Raw genomic sequence first — 23,011 nt, forward strand, 5'->3', positions numbered from 1 at the left:
ATACTCCCCAAAGGAGGTTCACGTTGCCACTCAGTCGGTGTGTCTCTGGAGGTTAGGCACATGTTTGCTGCATTCAGAGAGATGACTGCCCAGTTGGGGCGCAGGTTTTGGGGCGTGGGGGTGGGGAGGGGCAGGGGGAACAGGCGACAGTACTTTAACTGGGGTTTGGGGAGAGGCTTACTGAGTTTAGCGCCACTGGAGCCGCCATCAGCAGTTTGGGGACGGGGCAGAAATGGGTTTCCATGGGGATGCACTGGAGCTCCACTGGATCAGGACTCAAAAGCTCCGAGGCGTCTACTGGAAGAGAGAGAGAGAGTTTTGGGGGGGGAGGGGGGGGACAGTGAACCCCTCGATGAAACGAAGACAAAGCAAACAGTAGACGATGATTCAGTACGAAATACTTGTGATGTAAAGCCTGCATTCTCCAATAAAAAATTAACATGGGATAAAACAATTGAGCCTAAACAATAACAGCATTTATTTTTCAAATTAAGGCATTAGCAGTGGGGTAGTAGAGAAATGGATTTTAAATGACCCATATTGTCATTTTTGGATTGAACCTGCCAATAGCCAGTATTCTACATTCTACATTTGACCATAAAAAGGGGGGGGGGGATAAACTATGCTAATAGTTTCCCTCAGAATTGGATTCTTCACAGGGTGAACAGCATTCAGACCACCATGGGACACAAAAACCCATGTTGTTTATATTTATCTACTAGGAGTCTACATCTACCTGTAATTTACATTTCCCCAGTCATTTTGCAATGCATGTAGTATCAGTAATTAGATTTAACATTTACATGTTGTTGTTGTTTTTTACCTAGCTTGCAATTCACTGCTTATGCCACCGTGAAGCTGTTGAGTAAAATCATATCCTCACCTTCATCATATCGACGGTGGGCAGCACTGACTCACCAATATCTGATTTTTACTGAAACTGATTTATCGGTCTAATAATCCTAGTAGTGGGTACTGTTACTGATACGGCTCCTCTACATTTTTATTTTATGATTGCTAATTTACTCATTGTTACAGAAGAAAAGGATATACAGTATATCTTATATTTCCAGCTGCAAAATGACACACTAGGAGAATATGGATATAATGTATCATTGGTTTCACTTTTCCCAGCCACTGACTTCCTGCTTGTAGACAGTGTGATGTAAAACAGACACTTCTCAAAAGAGTGGATCAAGAGACGGGTCCTTAACTATTTATGACTCTTTACCCAAATGGATGAATTTATTGAGTGGGTCCTCAGCCACATATCTGCCTGATTGAGAATCCCAGAGGGAAAATTCTGAATACAAGTTGAGGGAAACTCACTACAGCTGAGAGGAGAGGAGAGGCATTTCAGCGAGTGCCTGGCTGAAGTGGCAGTACCAGTACCACCACAAGCTGTAGTGTCCGCACGTTACATAGAGAAACAATGAGAACTGAGACAGACAGCCTGGCGTGATATGGCTCCACACGAAACTAAGACAATTGGATGGAAACGGTGACCTATTTTTAAGCTTCCTCAATCCTCCCAAAATAAATTCTGTTTTCATTTGCTCATGTCACAAGAGACTGAAAAGTGAAGAAAGATGGAAATGTGAACATAATACACATATGAAATTATATGCAGGTGTGTGTTCTTGGCTTTTCCTGTTGACAGGATTGAGTAGTCTGGTAAACCATCCTGATCAGATGATCTTGCATTCAGTTTCGCTCTGCGTATCAGTCTGGACTCCTAGCCGTCCACATGGATTTCAGTGGGTGGGAGTACTTGACTTGACAGACAACTCCTTCGGCCAATCGTAGCCAAATCCAATCCAAATCCAGTCGGATGAACAGCGAAAACATATTTTCCGTCAAGAAACTGTGTAGATAGTCTTGTTTTGTTTAATTGTGGTTATTGACTCTATTTCTGCAATATAGAGTACTACAGGGATGACGTATTTTTGTAGGCTCATCCAGAAATTGCCGCCATTTTGGTTCGTCAGTGTTAAAGTCTATGGGGTTTTAGAATGGGAATTTCACTTAAATGCATAAAATAATAAGGTCTGTGGTTAACAAAACTTTATGGGAATGCGAATGTGGTTAACAAAACTTTATGGGAATGCGAATTTGGGTTCAGCATGATAATCTTCACAAATGTGAATAACTTTTATGCCTTTTGAAGCGTTTTCTAAAAATTGCGTAAAAAACTTCCCCCGCATTTACGTTCCAAAAGTCATAAAAGTTATTCGAAGAATAATTCGCGAAGATTATCATGCTGAACCCAAATTCGCGTTCCAATAAAGTTTTGTTAACCACAGACCTTATTTTATGTATTTAAGTGAAATCCCCATTCTAAACCCCATTCACTTTTTGCCTGACGAACCCGGAAGTATAGAGACAGTCCGCATGTCTGGGAACGCCCACAAAATGTTAATCGGCTGGCGCGCGAGTGGGGTAAAACCGCCGATATATCTCATGGGCTGACTCACCAAAAGACGGTGCTGCGGATCTAAACTACGTGTTTGGGGGTTCTAGAGCAGAACACAAGACGTCTGCTCAGATGTGCGTTTACTGCGGTGGTTAAATCCCCGATCGTGTCTGCCTGGGCTGGGCTATCAGCTAAATTCTAACTTTGCTGAATGGATAGAACGGGGGAATTTACCCCACCCTGACGCCGCCCCCAGGCTAACCCAGCGTCTATTGTGGGCGTTCCTAGAGCCTGTATGGGCGTTCCCAGAGCCTGTATGGGCATTCCCAGACATGCGCACTGTCTCTATACTTCCGGACTCATTCCTGCGGTTCTCTATAACTGCACTTACGGTATGTCTCTGTTTACTCTACTAACGTTAACATAGTCTCACGTAGTCAGACCCACTGTCGACGTCATCAAGCTTCCGGCGACGGCTGGCACTGCGAGACTAACGTTAACATTATCCCTCGTTGCTTCGGGAGCCGCCATTATTGTTTTGCCAGAGGCGCCCCTGATTGGCCGGTTACGTTGTCAACTACGAGGCAGGTCCTTGATTGGCCCCGTGGACTTTGTAATTTCTGGAAATGGCTGGGTGCGGGCAGGAGTCCAGACTGAGACTAGAACGAAACAGAATGCGAGTTGACGAGATCAGGAGGGTTTTACCAGGTTGAGAATCTAAAGCTAAATTAAAAGAGAACCCAAAATGAAAGGGCAAACCTGATTCGAAGCGGCAGATTCAGCGAAAGGAACATTGGTGACTTGGGTCGAGGCCGACGAAACAGTGGAGGTGGTGGCACCGTGCATCATGGGAACTTTTATTCAGGCGAGTCAGACGAAAGACAGAGGACGAGGATATGGGTGGGGAGGGGGGGAGGGGGGGATAGGAATGATATGGTTACCATGGTAAAATGTGTAGGACCAAAAATCATGGCACAAGTCATGTGATATTGCCAGGATGAATTTGAACAAGAATCAAGACACATGCAAATGAAATAAAGAGATAAAGGAAATTACATAATCAATCGGAGGAGAGCCAACCAGCTATAAAACAAAAGGGAATGTATTGTTCAACAAAAAGATGGTAGTTAACACAATATGGCAATATATAGTCATACAATCCAATCAGACTAGAGTATCTGATAATTGTATTCAAATGAACGGGGACGTGTGTATGGAGGGAGCAAATGAACAATAAGAGAATATAGAAGCAAAAGCTTTTTCAGTCAACGTCACACACAACTAGAATGTGACACTGGTTTATCTTTTGTTTTTCACTCAAATGATCAGAGAAGTAGAAAACGACAAGAGGAAACAGCCCTGAGACTTGATACGATAAAGTCTCTTGAGATCGCAGATATGGGAAGAAGATAATACAACTTCTACTTCGCTCGATGCTTTTCGTGAAACATGATCTAATTCCGTTTTTTTAGTGACATTTTCCTTTAAAATGTTCTGGCTTTACAAGATACAATTTCAACATCTCCACTTCACACTCAACACACAATGCAGGCGTGGACTTTAAAGGGTACAAGTGACAAACTTCACAAATGACTCACAGATAGAACAGAACTTGTGGGCAACATTTGAGAAATCGTGTGAGCATCTTCCTCAGCGTATTCCACGTTTTCTCTTTGAAAGCTTCTCTTCCTGCCCCTCTTCCCTCTTCCATCACAGAGAGGTTTTCTATAGCTGCTCATGCAAAAGAACCCAAACCCGTGTATTGTCTTGGGTAAATGACAGAATATAGAAGGGATTTCTCAGCTTCTAGAGTAAATCGAGCCCTATAACTCCCAAACACATCCAAACGAACGCAAAAGCTGAAAACCGCGCTTATCTTTATTCTGCTAACAGCGTAACCCATCCTGCCAACTTATATCACTGACAAATTGGAAGCAAGAAGAGAATCCTACACACGGCAAATTTCTTTCTTTTCATACCGCCTGATTTTCTGCTTTTACTGAGAATGAATCAGTATTGTATTGTTCTAATATTATCTGCATGCTGGAGGGGGTAAAAGGGCCATGGATGAAGAACACAAAGACACACACACACACACGCACGCACGCACGCACGCACACGCACGCACACCCACCCACGCACGCACACGCTTACAGACACCTCTTGAGAAGCCTTTAAAGGAACAGGGCAACATTTTTGGGAGATTTGCCTATTTGCCATATTTCCGATATTAAAACGTGAATATAGACGCCTCTCTCTTCTCTGTGCGTGGAGTATAAAGTGCGTTGCACGCCTCCTGCGAATGGTAGTCAATGGTACTGTACAGTGGCACACCCCCGTTCAGTCACCAAAAAATACACGTTCCAATAGCGCCAAAATGCTCATATGTACATGTTGTGAGTGACTCGTGAACTGACCACGCTATGAAATAATAATCCAAAATGACAAGAAACAGTAATTTTCTGGAACTTATTTCCAAACATGGCTGCCTAGCGCAGTGATATGCATTGTACACACAGCGCCTCAAACGCACCACGGCAACTAAAGCGCAAATTATGCTCGAGCGAAATCGCCGGCGCTGACTGCGCCGAGGGGGTCGCCACAGCTGGGTGTCCTATCGGCGCAGCTCGGCGTAGGGGGCGTGCAGCTCCTCGAAAATGTGACTCCACGCCGTCAACTCCTTGTTGTGAGGAATGAGGAAATGCTATTTCCTCATTTAGCAGTGCTTGTCCCTCATCTAGCAAAGCCTCCTGCAGGCTCACCGGAATGAGTTTTGAAATGGAGGGACAATAAAATGTCCCCCCACCGACATGATTGCAAGTTCTTGGTAAACGACATGATAACGTTTTGGACGTGTTTTGGACGTGTTTTGGACGAGTTACGTTAGAGTATGCACAGTCTCGCTGTCGCCGCTCGTCGGCGGCAAGGCTCGTCGGCGAGGCTGCGCAGAACCATGCCGGGCGCTTAACGTAACTTCCAAAAAAACAAAAACAAAAATGGGGGGGCGGGGGCTGATGATTGCACACAGCACCTGCGCTATCGTTCTTCTTGTCCCTTTTGTTTTGTTGACGGAAGTAACGTTAGTTGCCATGGAGCTTTTGAGGCGAGGTGCGCATATTAGAGCTGTCTTCAACTCAGAATTCTATCAGTTGAATCGGATATTTGGCTGTTCAATACGAATATTCAACAATTATTTTTTTCCTCCTTTTTTTAATAAGACTATCTGGCAATCAGAAAATCCATTGGCATGAGCTTGTTTGAATTGCTTGTTTAATTGGGACTTGGTTCTACGGTATTAATAGGCTGATACTTATAGGCTATACAATATACTGTATCACGATCTGTAGGGAGAATCCAAGCAATTCTATGTCAAATCAGACATTCAGCACCCCCATATAGCCAGGAATGGAATGATCTTGTTTCATAACCACCTTTTGCGACGATTCGACTGTGAGATTGGCAGGCGAATCAGGCTCCTTTGAACAAATCATTGAAACGTTGACTATTTGTGGTCACCCCTAGTGCATATGTTCAGCAGATCGTTGCATGCGTTATCCTATTTCCTATCATTAAACTTGGATGTATATATAGTGATATTTCTAATACGTGTTGTGAATGTCTATATCCCACAGACTGAGGAATGCCGGTGTACACAGCATTCCATTACAAGCCTGTAATTACAGCTGTGTGGAGTGTTTGATGAGGGCTGCTACAGGCGGGGTCTAGGGAAGGGAGAGCCTACAGGGAGTCCCCTCACCAGTGAATCCAGGCACTGACAGGAGGCGGCTGGGGGTTTGCCTGCAGCTGCTCCAGTCCTGCCTCTCCCAGCGGCCATCCGCTGCCAGCGGGGCGTGGGTTTTCATAAGCCCTACAGGAGACAGGAGGGAGGCTTACTGCAAGACCAACCACTGCAAGACCAACCACTGCAAGACCACTGCTCGCCCTCGCCCTTCTCCCTGAGCTGGCACAGACACACACACGCTCTCGCACGCACGCACACACACACGCGCGAGCGCACACACACACACACACACACACACACACACACACACACACACACACACACACACACGGCTTGCTCGCACGGACTTAAAATGAATCAGTGGATTGCCTACACACACAGAAAGAAATGTAAAATAAATAGCCAATGGATGTGAATTCCTAACTCGTAGCAAGAAAGCAGAGAAGCAGATGGAAAGACATACAGCTGAGACAAGCAGGCAGAGGGCCTGAAAAGCAATCAAATAGTTCCAAAATGACTGTCTGTCATATAGCTCAAAATAAGCTATGGTGTGTTCCTCTAAAGTTGCAGATTTAGCTCTTTATTGATAACCTGGCTAGACGAAGCTGTCCACCAATCAGGGCCATCCCCTACTGGTTACATCCACTCAGTATTCTGTGCACTACAACCTATTGTTGTTACATCCACACAGTATTCTGTGCACTACAACCTATTGTTACATCCACACAGTATTCTGTGCACTACAATCTATTGTTACATCCACACAGTATTCTGTGCACTACAACCTATTGTTACATCCACACAGTATTCTGTGCACTACAATCTATTGTTACATCCACACAGTATTCTGTGCTCTACAACCTATTGTTACATCCACACAGTATTCTGTACTCTACAACCTATTGTTAGATCCACACAGTATTCTGTGCTCTACAACCTATTGTTACATCCACACAGTATTCTGTGCACTACAATCTATTGTTACATCCACACAGTATTCTGTGCACTACAAACTATTGTTACATCCACACAGTATTCTGTGCGCACTACAACCTATTGTTACATCCACACAGTATTCTGTGCTCTACAACCTATTGTTACATCCACACAGTATTCTGTGCACTACAATCTATTGTTACATCCACACAGTATTCTGTGCACTACAATCTATTGTTACATCCACACAGTATTCTGTGCGCACTACAACCTATTGTTACATCCACACAGTATTCTGTGCGCACTACAACCTATTGTTAGATCCACACAGTATTCTGTGCTCTACAACCCATTGTTACATCCACACAGTATTCTGTGCACTACAACCTATTGTTACATCCACACAGTATTCTGTGCTCTACAACCCATTGTTACATCCACACAGTATTCTGTGCTCTACAACCCATTGTTACATCCACACAGTATTCTGTGCTCTACAACCCATTGTTACATCCACACAGTATTCTGTGCTCTACAACCCATTGTTACATCCACACAGTATTCTGTGCACTACAACCCATTGTTACTTTCACACAGTATTCTGTGCACTACAACCCATTGTTACATCCACACAGTATTCTGTGCTCTACAACCCATTGTTACATCCACACAGTATTCTGTGCACTACAACCCATTGTTACATCCACACAGTATTCTGTGCACTACAACCCATTGTTACATCCACACAGTATTCTGTGCACTACAACCCATTGTTACTTTCACACAGTATTCTGTGCACTACAACCCATTGTTACATCCACACAGTATTCTGTGCTCTACAACCCATTGTTACTTTCACACAGTATTCTGTGCACTACAACCCATTGTTACATCCACACAGTATTCTGTGCTCTACAACCCATTGTTACATCCACACAGTATTCTGTGCACTACAACCTATTGTTACTTTCACACAGTATTCTGTGCACTACAACCCATTGTTACATCCACACAGTATTCTGTGCTCTACAACCCATTGTTACATCCACACAGTATTCTGTGCACTACAACCCATTGTTACATCCACACAGTATTCTGTGCACTACAACCTATTGTTACATCCACACAGTATTCTGTGCACTATTGTTACGTCTGTCTGCTGCAATGAGAGAGCTGACCTACCCATGGCTCCTGAGGGCGCCATGCACAGAACGGAGCCTGCCACATCGTGCACACACAGGTGGGGAGAACGAGAGAAAGAGAGAACGGCAGGAGGTGGAAGGTGGCAAAACGAGAACGAATAGGATAGGCGAGAGGGGGATGAGGGCATGAGGAGAGGAGAGGAGAGGAGAGGAGGATTGGGAAAAAGAGAAAGGAAGGAGGTGTGATTGGCAACAACAGGTCAAGACAAGTCAACAGGTTCAGGTTAGTGCAGGTGTGATGCGAGCAACATCAAGGCTGTCACAGACAAGAACACATGGAGGACAGTGTGGAGGCCTAAAGGTGCGTGCACGTGCACACATGAGCGTGCACACGTGCAAACACACGTGCAAACACACAAACAAACAAACACACACACATTTTCATGTGTGTGTGTGTGTGTGTGTGTTTGTCAAGGCATTAACCAGTGGGAGACAAGAGCAGCAGCTCAAAGGTGAGCTACATACAGAGCAAAAGCAAACTGCTTTCAACTGATGCGCAGACAAGACATCAAAGCTCAGAATGGAATCAGTATAGAGTAGAGTAGTAATGACACCTAGCAGCAAGAATAGAGGGTAAAAAAACGTTACATGTGCATAATAACTTCTCCCCTCAGCACAGATCAATATGCTGACATCTTGGACTAAGACCTCTATGTTGTATAGAGCTGGACGATAATTCAATATTATAATTTATTGTCTTTCAGTGGAATCATGATGATATTTTGATATCCTGATGCACAATTCTGCGGTCTAAGGTAATGATAACAATCAATTTCTATTTAAAAACTGACAAATTCAAGAAAAAAATTAAGGAATATTTATGGAAATTGCAGTTTTGTTTGACATCACACCCATTCATTTAAATCAGAGGAACATTCATTTGATTGACATGATTTTGCATACGCAAGCCATATCGTGATATATATCGATATCGAAGATAATCCTTAACAATAATGATTATCGTGATATTGATTTCAACCTATAGCCCTGCCTTAATGTAGACATGACATATTCCATGTCTGACAGCCTTCTGGTTTTTTTTCTTCTTCTAACCAGCATTATTATTATTATCTGGGCTCCTTTACTCCCTTACTTTCCCCTGCCTGCTGTGGCTCAGTGGCTGCTGCTATTTTCATTTTGTTCATTTCCTGCACCCTGGGCCTGCATACTGGTATACTGAAGCAGAACATTAATGAGGGTTTCCAACTTCCAATCCATTTGGTGATCCACTCGTTAATGACCCGATTGCACCTGTGTTACTTCCTGCCTTTTAGACACAAAATGGGTGAATTGGGTGGGAAGTGAAAAAGGCTAATTATATGGCTTAGGCGCAGCACCCAAGCCGTACCCCCTCCCCCCCCCCTCCCCCAGACAAAGTGGGAGAAAGCGAGAAACACACATATTGAGTAGGAGCAGAAGCGGGTAGTTGCACCACAGAGAAGCCTTGCGCAGACGGAGCATGCATACTGTTAGTGCTACAGTATGTAACAATGTAACAACCTCTTTTCATACTGTTAGTGCTACAGTATGTAACAATGTAACAACCTCTTTTCCCGCCTCTGCACACCTATTTTTTGTATATGACCTGTTTGCCCAAAGCATAGCTTAATTGGTCAAATCAAGCTCCAAGGGTTCATGGTCCATGGTTCCTTAAGGTCCCCTAATTTAGCCCATACATTATGCAGGATGTCTTGGTGTTGCTGATGAGACTCACCAGTGGGAATAAAGGCTTGCTGATGGAGCTGCATGTTAGCCAGGGCCTGCTGGTAGTGGAACATGCTGGGGTTGAAGACGGCGGCTCCGTTGCTCTTCTCTAAGATGGGCCTCTTTGGTAGCTGTTGCATGGCCCCTGGGGGCAGAGTCTGGGGAGGGAGAGAGGGAGAGAGAGGAGAGGTAAAGAAGGAGAGAGACACAAGAGAGAGAGATCGTCTTACAACATGGGCGCCTCCTGCAGGCTACATCTGAGTTTAGCTCCTTGCAGTATATAAACAACTTCCCAACAACAAACTGCAGCATCTCATGTTACCCGAGATTAAATACAAGCTCTCCTTAAGTGCTCCTCAGACTCTGCAGCCGCTGACTGTTATTGATGGTTCTGTATGCCGCCACAAGAGGACACTGCAGTATCTACAGTACGACCAGCTGGAGTGATATAGGCCAGCCCAGAGGTCAGGCCAAGAGCAAAGTGGGATTGCTATGATTCCATTTTCTAAATGGGGATGGTGCTGAACCATCAAATTTTTAAAAGTATTGAAGATAACCAAGAGAACATTTTCACTCATGACAGAGGAATAGAAATATAGCATGAATGAGGCAAGATTTTGCCATATCACATTGTAGAATGTAATACTAGCCAGTTATTGTAAAAAAATAATTTGGGTTTAATTACCCAGCCTGGTTAAATTAAGTTTAAATAGTCAAAAAGCAAAACCCTAATGAGCGCAGGTCTCACTTAAGGTGGCTGTGACAGGGTTAGCACTTAGCAGCAGGCAGCAGCACATTATGACAAACAGTGCTAATGATGACCAAGCAAAAAAGCACAAACAGAGAATTAAGCCGGAAGAGAGAGAAGGCAGAGGTCAGACTCTGAGATAAGATGAATGAATAATTAGAGGTCCACAATTTCGAAATCAAAACACGATTGGGTTACTGAAGTGCAGGACACAAATAGATCATAACAGCATTGCATAAGAGACTGGTTGTCACAGCAACCATGATTAAACAGCATAGGGCATTAGAAGCCACTGCAGCTGAAACACACGGAATGAATGAGAAATGAAGTCAATTTGCCCAAAATGAAGAGGCATTACTCTCTTATTCCTTTCATTTGACTATTTTCTATCTTTTTCCTCATACCGTGTTTCTTCTTTTTCTGCATCTGCATTGCAGATTGACCTGATTAGGTTACAGCTGCTCACGACGCTAACTTTAGCCCCTGTTGCTTGTTTCACTGAGAGTACAGATTCAAATACAAGCCCAGTAGCAGACACTCGCACAAAAAAAAAAACATAATCCCCAGAATACATGATAAAATTTCAAGACGGTCGAGTGCTTGTGTGATGCCCTGAGCCTTCACTGCATCAGTAAACAATATCCGACTGGAGAACACACATAATCCACAGTGGAACAGCTTGATGTTGAGCAGAAAATAAATAGTATTCACCTTATTCTTTGCCCATACAAGGACGCTTCTGCATGACGTCATTTTGTAATCGTCTTTCCGTTTTAGACACGGAAGTAGATGACGCCTACCGTAGACATTTTTAGACTCGCCAAATATATGTTTTCAAGTAAAAAAAAACACACTGTTATAAAGTTTTAATATTTTTTCGGATGAGAACATTCCAAATATGTGACCAGTTTAGCAGAATAACGCCTATTTGGAAATATTTAATGAGCAGCAAGGACTGGGAGTGCTGGCTGTGCTGACCAGTCGGACTAGCTATCTGTCAAACCCTACTGTAGGCTACTGGCAGTGAGAAAACACTGTCGACGTGCTTTTGTAACTAACGTTAAATGCCGACCGGGTACAGCCATCGGCTCCTCGCAGCAGTAACGATATGAACATGTAACTAAAGTTGGCCGCAGTGTAGCTGCTGAATGTTGCCAAACTTCATTCATAGTGACATTCATAGTGACGTTTTGTTTTGAAATTGGCCGCCAACTAGCGCTGAACCGTAAGAACAAATACAATTGCGGGTAACGCGGAAGAGAGAAAAAGTGGCGTGGTGAATACATTGAGATATATATTTTAATAGGATAAGCAGTAGTGGTCCGTTTCTTTTGTTCTAGGGAAGTCCAGCATATGTGTTGTGGTCTGCAAAAACCCTTCACATGGTGGGAATTTGACATTTTCATTTTTTGACATTTCCATAAATTAGAAACCCACCCCTATATAGAACTTTTTGAATGACTGAGATAGCTCTCTCAGATCCAAAGTTATGAGTATTCTAATCCGTTGTGTGTATAAAAGGAAAAGGTGAGAGAAATGGCTTTAACCATTCCACAGTGTATTTTCTACAGGGGCATTCTACCAAAACCATAAAAATAAATACTTTCCCTTTTGTTTTATGAAAAAAATATTCGCCATGATTGACTAGGGAGATGAAAGCAACCAAATCACTCAGAATACCTGCAAAACTCATTTCCAACCTTCTTTTGCTCATTGCCAACAATGATCAGCAGCCACATGTGAAGGGTTTCTCCACATACTGTATTGAGTTTTTGGCGAGAGGAAGAATGAGTCCAGGCTCACGTAACAGTAGTTGCTGCTGGCACTGTGTTGTGTTGAGTGGGACTCACCACGTTTTGACTGGCTTGGTGCTGGGCGGCCTTGATCCTGGCCTGCAGGTGGGCAGGGGGGTGGAAGTACTTGCACTTATCTCGGCTGCACCGGCCCTTGATGTAATCCATGCAGACGATGACCGAGTTCTCGCTGCAGTCCACCATGCCGGCCTCCAGGGGGTGAGCGTAGCGGCAGTCGCTCTCCCCCCGCGTACAGTTGCCACGCTGGAACTCTCGACAAACCTGGCGAGGCCGGGGGGGGGGGGATAAGCGCTGATCAACATTTACCTTTCATCGTGCTCCGACCAAACATAGAAACACACCAACTGCACATAGGCCGCATACCTCCAGCTTGTCTGTGCGCATGTGTTTCTGTGTGGAGATGCCGTTGCCCATGGCTGCCAGGCCGGTGGGACTCCCGGGGACCAGCATGGGAGTGCTGGGCAGCAGCTCGGGCATCAAGCCCATGCCTGGGCCCATGTGGCTCAGATATGGACTGAACGCCATGCTGGGACTGGTTGCCAGGGAGGGCGTAAACGTCGTCTGCGGGAGTGAGAGAGGGAGGGAGTGGTAGAGAGACAAAACAAACTAAGATATGGCACCAGAGGCTTTGGTGGTGACATCACCAATGTTGTGTGTCTTGCACTGGAATGAGGACTATGCAGATGGACTATGTGATTACGTGTAGAAGCAGATATGAGCAGGAGCTCATTTAGAGACCTTATGCCTGGAACAATACAAATTATGTTGCATGACATTTTTGGGATTGAGGAAATTCCACATTTTCTTTTAGGAGGTCGGATAACACTTGCCGGGCCTTCCATTGCTGCATTCACTGTGGATGAACAAGGCCATATAGGCCGCAAACTGTAGAACTGCAGGTGATTTGGACAAACAAGAGGTTCAACTATTAATACAATCAAAACTGCTGTGCAAAACAGTATCGAAACAAATGATGATTTTCAATATTTCATTTCGCACAAAACATTAAATGTGATTTATAATTGAATTAAAGCTAAAGCAGGTAACTAGAATGACCCGGCCAAAACCAAATTTAGCGGTAGCCTACACGTACTTTTTTTCTCATGGACTAGAATAGATGGCCTGAAGATAGCTCTTGCTTACTAGGCTACTTTAAGTGCGCTGGTACACTAGAAGGGCAGGTGTACAAATCCGAGCAGGTACATCCATTTTGCTCGATTTTTTTTTAAACGTCGTACATTTTCTTCACCGCTACATTAGGAGGCAAAAGTTGGGAAAACCCAACTTCTGTCTCCAAGTTCCATCTGCAGGCGCAGCAAGCGGCACTTCATGCGAGCGTTGGCAGACATGAGCGTCATTCTACGATTGAAAACAACGACCATCTGGTTTTCTGGCTACCACATAGCGCCACACAGTACGGACGCAGCAGAGCTCGGTAAATGGCAAAACGCATTCAACGGTTTGAAGGGTTAAAGGTCAAGGGGCTGCTCACAATGGGCTGCAACTGTGCGCCGGGCAGCATATACTGCATCTGTTGAGCCAACATGGCCGCCGCGGTCTTCTGCTGGATCAGGTTGTTCCTGCCGTTGATCTCCAGCTGGGTCTTCAGGTGCGGAGGTGGGTGCAGGTACTTACAGTTCTCCCGCGTGCAACGCCCCTGAGAGAGAGAGAGAGAGGAGGGGGAGGGGGAGGGGGAGGGGGAGGGGGAGGGGGGGAGGAACGATCAGCTCAGGAGCAGGTAGGCAGAGTGATGCATGACTGTGTGACTGTTCGTTATTAGATGGGATGAAGCCATGTGTCAGCAGGGACATGAGAATAATGTAATTGAGAGGATCAATCAATCAGGGGCGTGGCCTTGACAAGGACCCCCAAACACAACAGGAAGTCTCCATCAGCGAAAATGAAAGGATCCTATAATTGTAGCACTTGATCCAGACTTGGTTCAGGGCTTCACCTTACAGCAAAGTGCAATTTGTTCATTTTGTTCTACAAAACATCAAGAATCAACTGGCTTTTCATAACAACCTAACGACATAATTTACTGTTGAAATAAAGTGCGAATGAAGGCCCAGGAGATTGTATGATGGATAATTTATGAGAAATCGGAAAGCACTTTCTAATTATTTCATCATTAAAATGTGCTATATTCGAAAGCATCAAAGACCTGAGCCAAAAAAAAAAGAAAAAAGAGATTTAACTGTAACTCCTAAGTTTAATTGCAATTACAAGCAAATGTATTTCAGTGATTACAAGTTGCAATTTACCCCAATTAGAAAATTACATGGGCATTTTCATTACAATCAACTGTACCTTTCATTTTATACTGTTCATTCATTATCACGTGCTTTTGCAAAGGCTGTTGCCCGTGTGAATTAACAGATGTATTACAGAGTACTGGAGCAGGGGTTGGATTTTTCCACGGTGGCACGATGGAGTCAAGTAAACCGCACTGACGAGAGATAACGCTGGTGCAGCAAAAACACATGCTGCACTCTCACCATCCTGTCATATCACTACCGGCTAAGTTATGTGTGTGTGTGTGTGTGTGTGTGTGTGTGTGTGTGTGTGTGTGTGTGTGTGTGTGTGTGTGTGTGTGTGTGCGTGTGTGTGTGTGTGTGTGACTCTGAGGGCATGTCGTTAAGCAGAGCGTAGGGAGTGGAGGTGGAGTGAGAGGGAGCGGCAGCCAGGTCTACTCGATGAATAATAATGTGATAGTGTATTCTATTGATCAGTAGGTAAATTCTCTGTCACTTCACAGAGAGGTCAGAGCTCTGTCAGCTGCAGAGCAGCAGCCTGGAGCTGCTAAAGGATCCAGTGACTTGCTAAAGGAGGGGGGACACATGCTGACACGGGGCTTGGACCCAGATCAACCACTTCAAGGACATTTCAAACATTAGATCACGTAGCCGCCCCGAACGCGCGCGCGCGCGCGCGCGCGCGCACATACAACACACACACTCTCTCTCTCTCGTTCCAGTTTCATAAATGTGAATATTATTTTCGGGTTTCTTTAGTCTTCTATGACAGCAAACTGATTCTCTTTGGGTTGTGGACTGCTGGTCAGGACAAAAGAAGACATTTGAGGATGTCATCTTGGTCTTTGGGGAAAAAGTGATCAACATGTTTCACCATTCTGTGTAGGGCGGTAGCCAACTCAGAATTCTGTCAGTCGAATTGGATTTTGGCTGTTCAATACAAACACAAGACTATCTGGAAATCAGAAAATCCATTGGCATGAGCTGGTTTGATTTGTTTGTTTAATTGGGACTTGGTTTTACGGTATCAATGAATAGGCTGACAGTTACACCAAAATAGGCTCATAATCTGTTGGGAGAAACCAAGCAATTCTATGTCAAATCAGACATTCAGCACCCCCATATAGCCGGAATGGAATGAGCCTTGTTTCATTATTAGCCTTATCTCACTATTCCAATGTGAGATTGATTGTGAGAACGAATCGTTGAATCGTCGACTATTTGGGGTCACCCCTAAATCTGTGACATTTTATAGACCACATGACTAATCGATTATCAATAATGAAAATGATCGTTAATAGTCACTTGCAGCCCTAATGTCAAACTTCTCGATCAGGGCAGTGTGGACTAATAACGATCTATTTGGTCCTGAAAAGGGCCTGCTGTACCTTGCTTGACCTTCTCAAGCAAGGTACAATAATCGTAATAGTCTTATGAGTACTCAGGCAGAAACAGAATGTTTGCTAAACAGGCAGACAGACAGGTATGTAGACATTACAAGACAACTTCTGTGCACATGCAAACTTCTTTTGTATATGTCCTGTATGCAAAGCATCGGTCAACACATAGGGGCTTATACAGTGATAATAACAAACCGTTTGTGTGACTACAAGCTTACAAGCCAAGATATACGTTCGAGCAGAGTATAGTATTATCTACTTTATGAAAATATGAATGAAACATCAAGCAATAGCAATTAAGCAAATGTTGAAACGTTAAGAGGTCACTGCATAATAATCATTTGGAATATAAACTCAACTAAAAATGACTGGATTGAATCTGACCAAATATAGCACCATGAAATGCACAAAAGAGCTATAACTCTTAACTTGCTCATCTCATAAATAATCAAAATACTTCCCTGAGTGAAAATCAGAGAGTCTGCAATTTAAATGCATTATTTAGAATTAGATTTAAAGTATGAGTGAGAGAGTATGGAACCAAAACATGAAACAGTGTCTCAATGTGCCAATTCTAACAGAGGTTGCTGTAAACCTGTAAAGTCTTTCAGTCAGCTGAGACTTGCTTTGCCATCAGCGATCTTGGCCCAAAAAAGCTTTTTGGGCAGAAGTAATTTTTTAAGTTGCCTTTTACCTGTCACTTTTGGCTTCTTGACAAACACCAAATCTCATTTTAGCCATTTATCTAAAAGCAATTCATTTTTGGCCACAAATGACCTTAAAGCAATGTCCTTCCTCTCTGCTCTGCTGTTAGAGTCAATGGGGGAGCAGAAGATGCTGCAGGAACACTGCAGGTTAAACACGACTGCAAAGGAACCGCAGTCTCCGTTAAACCCCCCCCCCGGGCCGCCAGCAGCTGTCTCCCCCCGCAGATGAGCTGGTAACCCCCCTAAACTGCCTCCAATAAAAGCCTCAGCCTTGTGCCCTGTCATCAAGCCCCGCCCACCTGCCCCGCCTCTCATTAGGCGCGAACGATCACGCCACGGGGATCTGCAGAGCAGGGAGCCACGCTATGGCGTTTGGGGCTTTTATCGTGCTTTTGACCTTGCCAGCGAAGACGCACACATTGCGGCGATGCCCAGGTGAAGTTGTGATGCCACGGTGCGGAGACGCTGATGGTGATGGATGACGTTGTGCTGTGAAGGGGACGCGGGGAAGAAGATGTCTGTGTGGAGGAGCGTTTGCAGAACGAGCAGCAGCACACAGGACACCGAGGAAACCGCAGTGTGGGGTTCATATGATCTCACATGAGCTGAAAGCATCATGCAAACATGCAGCCTGAAATAGGCCATATATAATATCCAGACAAACACGGGCCGACTCGCGCTCCCACACTAGAGATGGCTGCAAGCTTTGCGTCAGCGAGATGTGTGTTTAGGGATGAGCTTGTAATGAGAAGTCGGTCTCATGAGCCCGACAGGCCCGGTAAACCATCCCAAACTCAGAGGGACAGAACACACAGCGGGACATGTCCTATTAATGAGCTTAATGATGTACTTTGTACATGGTGCACCGTACAACGCAAAACAAAACCCAAATGAGGACTCCGTGACTGTCCGTCACCTGAGTGCGTTAGATGTATTTCTGTTTTGTTTTGTTCTGGCATCATCAACGTAGATAACGATTTTTTTTTAAAACACGGGAAGCAAAACAAAATGGGAGTGTAAACTAGGGAAAAGGAAGGAAGATGCGAATCTCGGGAGTGGAGGCAAATCTGGGGTCAGGGATCTGGTCGCCATGGCAACACAGTAACACAGAGAAAGTCCCTCTTAGCACAATAGTGTGCTGTCTGCACATTCAGTGAGAGAACAGAGACAGGACATTAGCCTAAAAAGAGATCGTCATGATCAACAACAGACACGCTAACTGCATAAAGCTGAACTGTTGTGTCCTTTGGAAGCTGAACTGATTGGAAGCTCGGGGGTGAAATGAAGTTTGCCTTCAGCAGCTAAAGGATCAGCAAAGCTCAAGGCTGGGCTCATTTCCATATGTGACAATGATGTCATCCAAATGAGACGTTGTTGCCATAGGATCTCCGGTGTTTCTATTAAAACGTGTGGTGGAGGGCAGATGTTGTGGCCACACCCATCATGTGAGACGACAGCAGCACTCCAGTTAACAAGGTAAAAAGTGCTGCCCCCCCCCCCCTCTCTCCTCTCATCTCCCCTCCTCTCCTCTCCTCTCCTCTCCTCTCCTCTCCTCTCCTCTCCTCTCCCCTCCCCTCCCCTCCCCTCCTCTCCCCTCCCCTCCTCTCCTCTCCTCTCCTCTCCTCTCCTCTCCTCTCCCCTCCTGTCCTCTCCCCTCCTCCTCTCCTCTCCCCTCCTCTCCTCTCCTCTCCTCTCCTCTCCCCTCCTCTCCCCTCCTCTCCTCTCCCCTCCTCTCCCCCCTCCTCCTCTCCTCTCCCCTCCTCTCCTCTCCTCTCCTCTCCCCTCCTCTCCTCTCCCCTCCTCTCCTCTCCCCTCCTCTCCTCTCCCCTCCTCTCCCCTCCTCTCCTCCTCTCCCCTCCCCTCCCCTCCTCTCCCCTCCCCTCCCCTCCCCTCCTCTCCCCTCCTCTCCTCTCCCCTCCTCTCCTCTCCCCTCCTCTCCTCTCCTCTCCCCTCCTCTCCTCTCCTCTCCCCAACAGGTTCAGACTGAGCTAATGGAGCAGCTACAGGGAACGACAGCGGCTTGGCCCGGGCAGGAGATGCCAGATATGGGAGGGACAGTGAGGACTCGGAGGCAGACCATTAGGAGATAAATCCATAAAATTAACAACGAAGGGAGGGGGAGGCGGAGAGCGAGAGGAGGAAATGATGGTGGCCAATCTGGTTGCTTTGTTTTTCTAGTCGACCGGCAGAACGGCTCTCGGCTGAGGAACGGCACAATCCAGCCTGAACAACTATATAAGCATAGAAACACTGCTGGAAGGAGCTGGTTGTGTTAGCATAGAAACACTGCTGGAAGGAGCTGGTTGTGTTAGCATAGAAACACTGCTGGAAGGAGCTGGTTGTGTTAGCATAGAAACACTGCTGGAAGGAGCTGGTTGTGTTAGCATAGAAACACTGCTGGAAGGAGCTGGTTGTGTTAGCATAGAAACACTGCTGGAAGGAGCTGGTTGTTAGCATAGAAACACTGCTGTAAGGAGCTGGTTGTTGACATATTGTGCAGCTCGTGATAAAGAAAGTCAGGTTGACCTTCAGCCGTTTGGAACTTCAGGACTTTTCTCAGACCGGCAGTGCGCCCCCGCAGCTTCACACAGCCAAACGTGGCCTTTCATAGACTTTCATGGCCTTTGCTCCAAAGCAGCTAGCCTTCTTTCTCTCATCAATTGAACCGATACAGAGGCAGGCTGTTGCTCTGTGCTAAAAACAGCCGTGCCACTCAGGAAGATCAAACTATCCAATGGGTACGCACTCCTGTGCTGTTGCTAGGCCCCCCTCTCTCCCTCTCTCTTTCTCTCTCCCTCTCCCTCTCTCTCTCTCTCCCCATCTCCCTCCTGCTCTGGAGGACATAACACAGAAAAATGTCTGAATAATAAATTCTAACTCAATAAACGAGGAGACAGCAGCTGCACTCAGACAGAGAGCCCCTTGTCTGGGTCGCACTTTTTCACCGCAGGGAAGCTGGTCAAGCAAAACCCCTCACAAACAAACATGCATGGGACACACGCGCACACATGCGCACATATACACACACACACACACACACACACACACACACACACACACACACACACACACACACACACACACACACACACACACAGCAACAGTCTATTCTCAATTTTAGCACAATTGGCCTTTGATAGCTGATGGCATAGCGCTTCTAAAATACAGTAAGGCATCATCGCTTGGCGGGGTGTTAGCTTTAGCCTCTGCCTGTGGGTAGCGCTAGTGTTTGGGTTCTGCGGTACGGAGGAGGCAGGACAAGACTCAGGAAGCCGCTGCAGTGGTGCTGGCGTTGGAGGGAGGGACAGACCCTCAGCAAAATAGCTTCACGAGACCTGAGGATGTATAGCTGAGCTTAGGAAGGAAGCCGTTTCCAAAAATCGACATCGATCGAGGTCACTCAAATGTAAGTGAAGGAAGAGGTAAAAAGCACCTATCGGAAAAGAGCTATTGCAGCTTTTTTTCTGATGATGACCAACTGTCCATTTGAAATTGTCTGTGTGTATATTAAGGGGGCGGCACTTAACTTCCGTGACTATACAGTACAATGCAGAGCCAACAAGGCGTTAAGGAATTCAACATGGACCATCGTGAAAGCGTGGAAAGAAACCAGAGCCTGTCTGTCTTGCATAAACAACCAGCCAGCGCCTGGTGTGTGATGTCTGTCACACTGTTACCTTGTTACCAGTTACTGTTACCTTGTTACCAGCGCCTGGTGTGTGATGTCTGTCACACTGTTACCTTGTTACCAGTTACTGTTACCTTACCAGCGCCTGGTGTGTGATGTCTGTGTTGCACTGTTACCTTGTCACCAGTTACTGTTACCTTGTTACCAGCTACTGTTACCTTGTTACCAGCGCCTGGTGTGTGATGTCTGTTGCACTGTTACCTTGTTACCAGTTACTGTTACCTTGTTACCAGCGCCTGGTGTGTGTGATGTCTGTTGCACTGATAACTTGTTACCAGTTACTGTTACCTTGTTACCAGCGCCTGGTGTGTGTGATGTCTGTCACACTGTTACCTTCTTACCAGTTACTGTTACCTTGTTACCAGTTACTGTTACCTTGTTACCAGCACTTGGTGTGTGTGATGTCTGTCGCACTGTTACCTTGTTACCAGTTACTGTTACCTTGTTACCAGTGCTTGGTGTGTGATGTCTGTCGCACCGTTACCTTGAGGGAGTCAAAGCAGGCAATGACTCGGCCATTCTCCACATGGCAGCTCCGGGAGGGGTGGGCAAACTTGCACTCGGCGTCAGAGCGCGAGCAGGTGCCTCTCTGAAACTCACGACACACCTCCAGGGTCAGCCATTTGGTGTCCCGTCCCATGGCCATACTGCCCGCCATTGCGGCGTCTCACAAACACTGAGCAGTAGTCGGGGCAGAAAAAAGAAATTCCAGGCAAAGCAAACAAAGTGAAAATATTTTTCCGTTTCCCGGCACTGACAGACAGCAGATCCTTTTGGTTGGCTGGTTTTAAGGGTTATACTGAAGTCGCTCCTGGGAAAAGTGACAGGTGAAGGTTCACTGAGTGCGTGGGGTGAGAGAGCGGGGCTGGACGGTGAGCAGAGGCCAGCTCTGTCTCGCGGAAAAAACAACAGAAACTAATTTGAGGACATTACCCGTCCAGGAGAGAGCGGCACTGTGACTCTAACTGTCTTCTGCCCCTCCCAGGCCTCTGGATCACCTGATGCACACGGTAAATCGCTGTTACATTCACGTCAACATGGCCAGGTCGGGGACAGTCGCCGTAACGCTAGTTATTATGTGCACACTTGCTGACAGTAAAAATAAAAGGTTGTTTTTGTTGTAAAAAAAAAAGGGGGGGGGGGGGAGGAACCTTCTAGAACGGTGTCCTTGCTCTGATGAGACGAGGTGGCGGCTCGCGGTAGGTGGGGACTGCAGATGGGGCAGAGGGATGGATGACCCTCTGGCTGTCAGGGTAAAATATCACCCCATTCAAGGCCAAACACGCCACAGTGTGCTCTGCTCTGGCCCTCCTCTCTCCTCGCCCGGCCAGCAGAGTGGACGCAGCGTGGGACAGCAGTGCAGCAGCCACTCAGCAGAAGCACTCCTCACAGTAGGCACTTTGGACTTCCACTTCCTCCTCTTATTTCGGTCTCTTTCTCATCCCTCCTTCTCCGTATTGTGACCGGGGGGGAGCTCTTCTATCCTTCCGCTGTCATCCCTCCATCACTGACGTCTCTCCGGCATGTCCCCGCTTGTTGCAATAACTCTCCCTGCGGATTGTAAAAGCAGAAGAAAAAAAATATCAATATAAAAGACTGGCTGTTAACAATGCACTGCTGCTAACAGTTAGCTGGAGCCACGTCAACAGCTTGTTTCAAGGCTAAACGCAGTGTGATGAGGACCACGAGGCAGACAGCGGAAGGGAAGGAGAGGAAGGGAATAAAAGCGAGGAGAAACAAACAGGGGAGCCGAGCATATGGGAGGGAGGGAGGCAGCAATGAACAGGAAAGGGCAAGCTATGTCTTGATTAAATGATACTGGAGAGGGAGAGCGAGAGAAGGGGACAGAGGGAGAGGGAGAGAGAGCGAGAGAGAGAGAGAGGGAGAGAGAGAGAGCGAGCAAGAGGGAGAGAGAGAGGGAGAGAGAGAGAGGATGAGGGAGATTGCAGGCAGGACAGAGACGTCACTTCAGCTCCCCCGAGCTTCACAGAGCAGAAAGTAATTGACTAGTAACTTGACATGAATCATATTGCAATATACTGTGGAAAGCAACGTCCTTGAGATGGCGCAGGCCACTGCAGCCACGGCGGACAGTTATGAATATGAGGGAGAAGAAGAAGAAGAAAGGGAGAGACCAGGAAGAAAGAGAAGGGGTTATTTTTTCTTCACAACTGCAGCTGCTGTGCTCATTTGCAAGGCCACGGCCAATCAGACGGACTTTTGCTGGCTAGGCAGAATACGTCAGCAGCCAATAGCGGGGCGGGTTGCACGACAGCACCGCCCCGTCCCCCCCCTTCCTCCCAGCCTCTTTTTCCCTGGCACAGCACTGTCATGGCCGAGCCACATGCCCAGATTCAAACTGTTACGAGTCCAAACTGTCAGACTTGCACCAGCTTTGCCTC

General features: G+C 46.1%; 1 protein-coding gene across 4 annotated transcripts; it reads right to left on the minus strand.

Annotated features, from left to right (window-relative positions):
- Window positions 1-160: 160 nt before the first annotated feature.
- Window positions 161-21,748, minus strand: mbnl3 (muscleblind-like splicing regulator 3). Of its 4 annotated transcripts, XM_083652246.1 has the most exons (9): window positions 21,094-21,748; window positions 14,052-14,216; window positions 13,390-13,452; window positions 12,923-13,120; window positions 12,596-12,820; window positions 10,008-10,155; window positions 6,171-6,281; window positions 3,173-3,267; window positions 161-297 (listed from the first exon to the last, which is right to left on the minus strand). In XM_083652246.1, exons 1-9 carry the CDS (start codon window positions 21,265-21,267, stop codon window positions 295-297), a joined length of 1,182 nt encoding a protein of 393 aa, XP_083508372.1. In that variant the 5' UTR covers window positions 21,268-21,748; the 3' UTR covers window positions 161-294. The 4 variants fall into 4 exon arrangements, with proteins under 4 accessions (XP_083508372.1, XP_083508373.1, XP_083508374.1 ...); XM_083652247.1 differs by lacking the exon at window positions 13,390-13,452; XM_083652248.1 differs by lacking the exon at window positions 6,171-6,281.
- Window positions 21,749-23,011: the final 1,263 nt, after the last annotated feature.

Source organism: Poromitra crassiceps, assembly GCF_964638095.1.
Source record: "Poromitra crassiceps genome assembly, chromosome: 15".
NCBI lineage: Eukaryota > Metazoa > Chordata > Actinopteri > Beryciformes > Melamphaidae > Poromitra > Poromitra crassiceps.

What these genes read in the sequence shown, in the direction of transcription:
- mbnl3 (XM_083652246.1), bottom strand. Translation starts at nt 21,267, where the DNA reads ATGGCGGGCAGTATGGCCATGGGACGGGACACCAAATGGCTGACCCTG. An exon ending in ATGCAGCAATGGAAGGCCCG is followed by an intron (nt 13,121 to 13,389) that starts GCAAGTGTTATC and finishes TCACTCCCGCAG; the next exon opens with ACGACGTTTACGCCCTCCCT. An exon ending in GTCAGTGCCTGGATTCACTG is followed by an intron (nt 3,268 to 6,170) that starts GTGAGGGGACTC and finishes CCTGAATAAAAG; the next exon opens with TTCCCATGATGCACGGTGCC.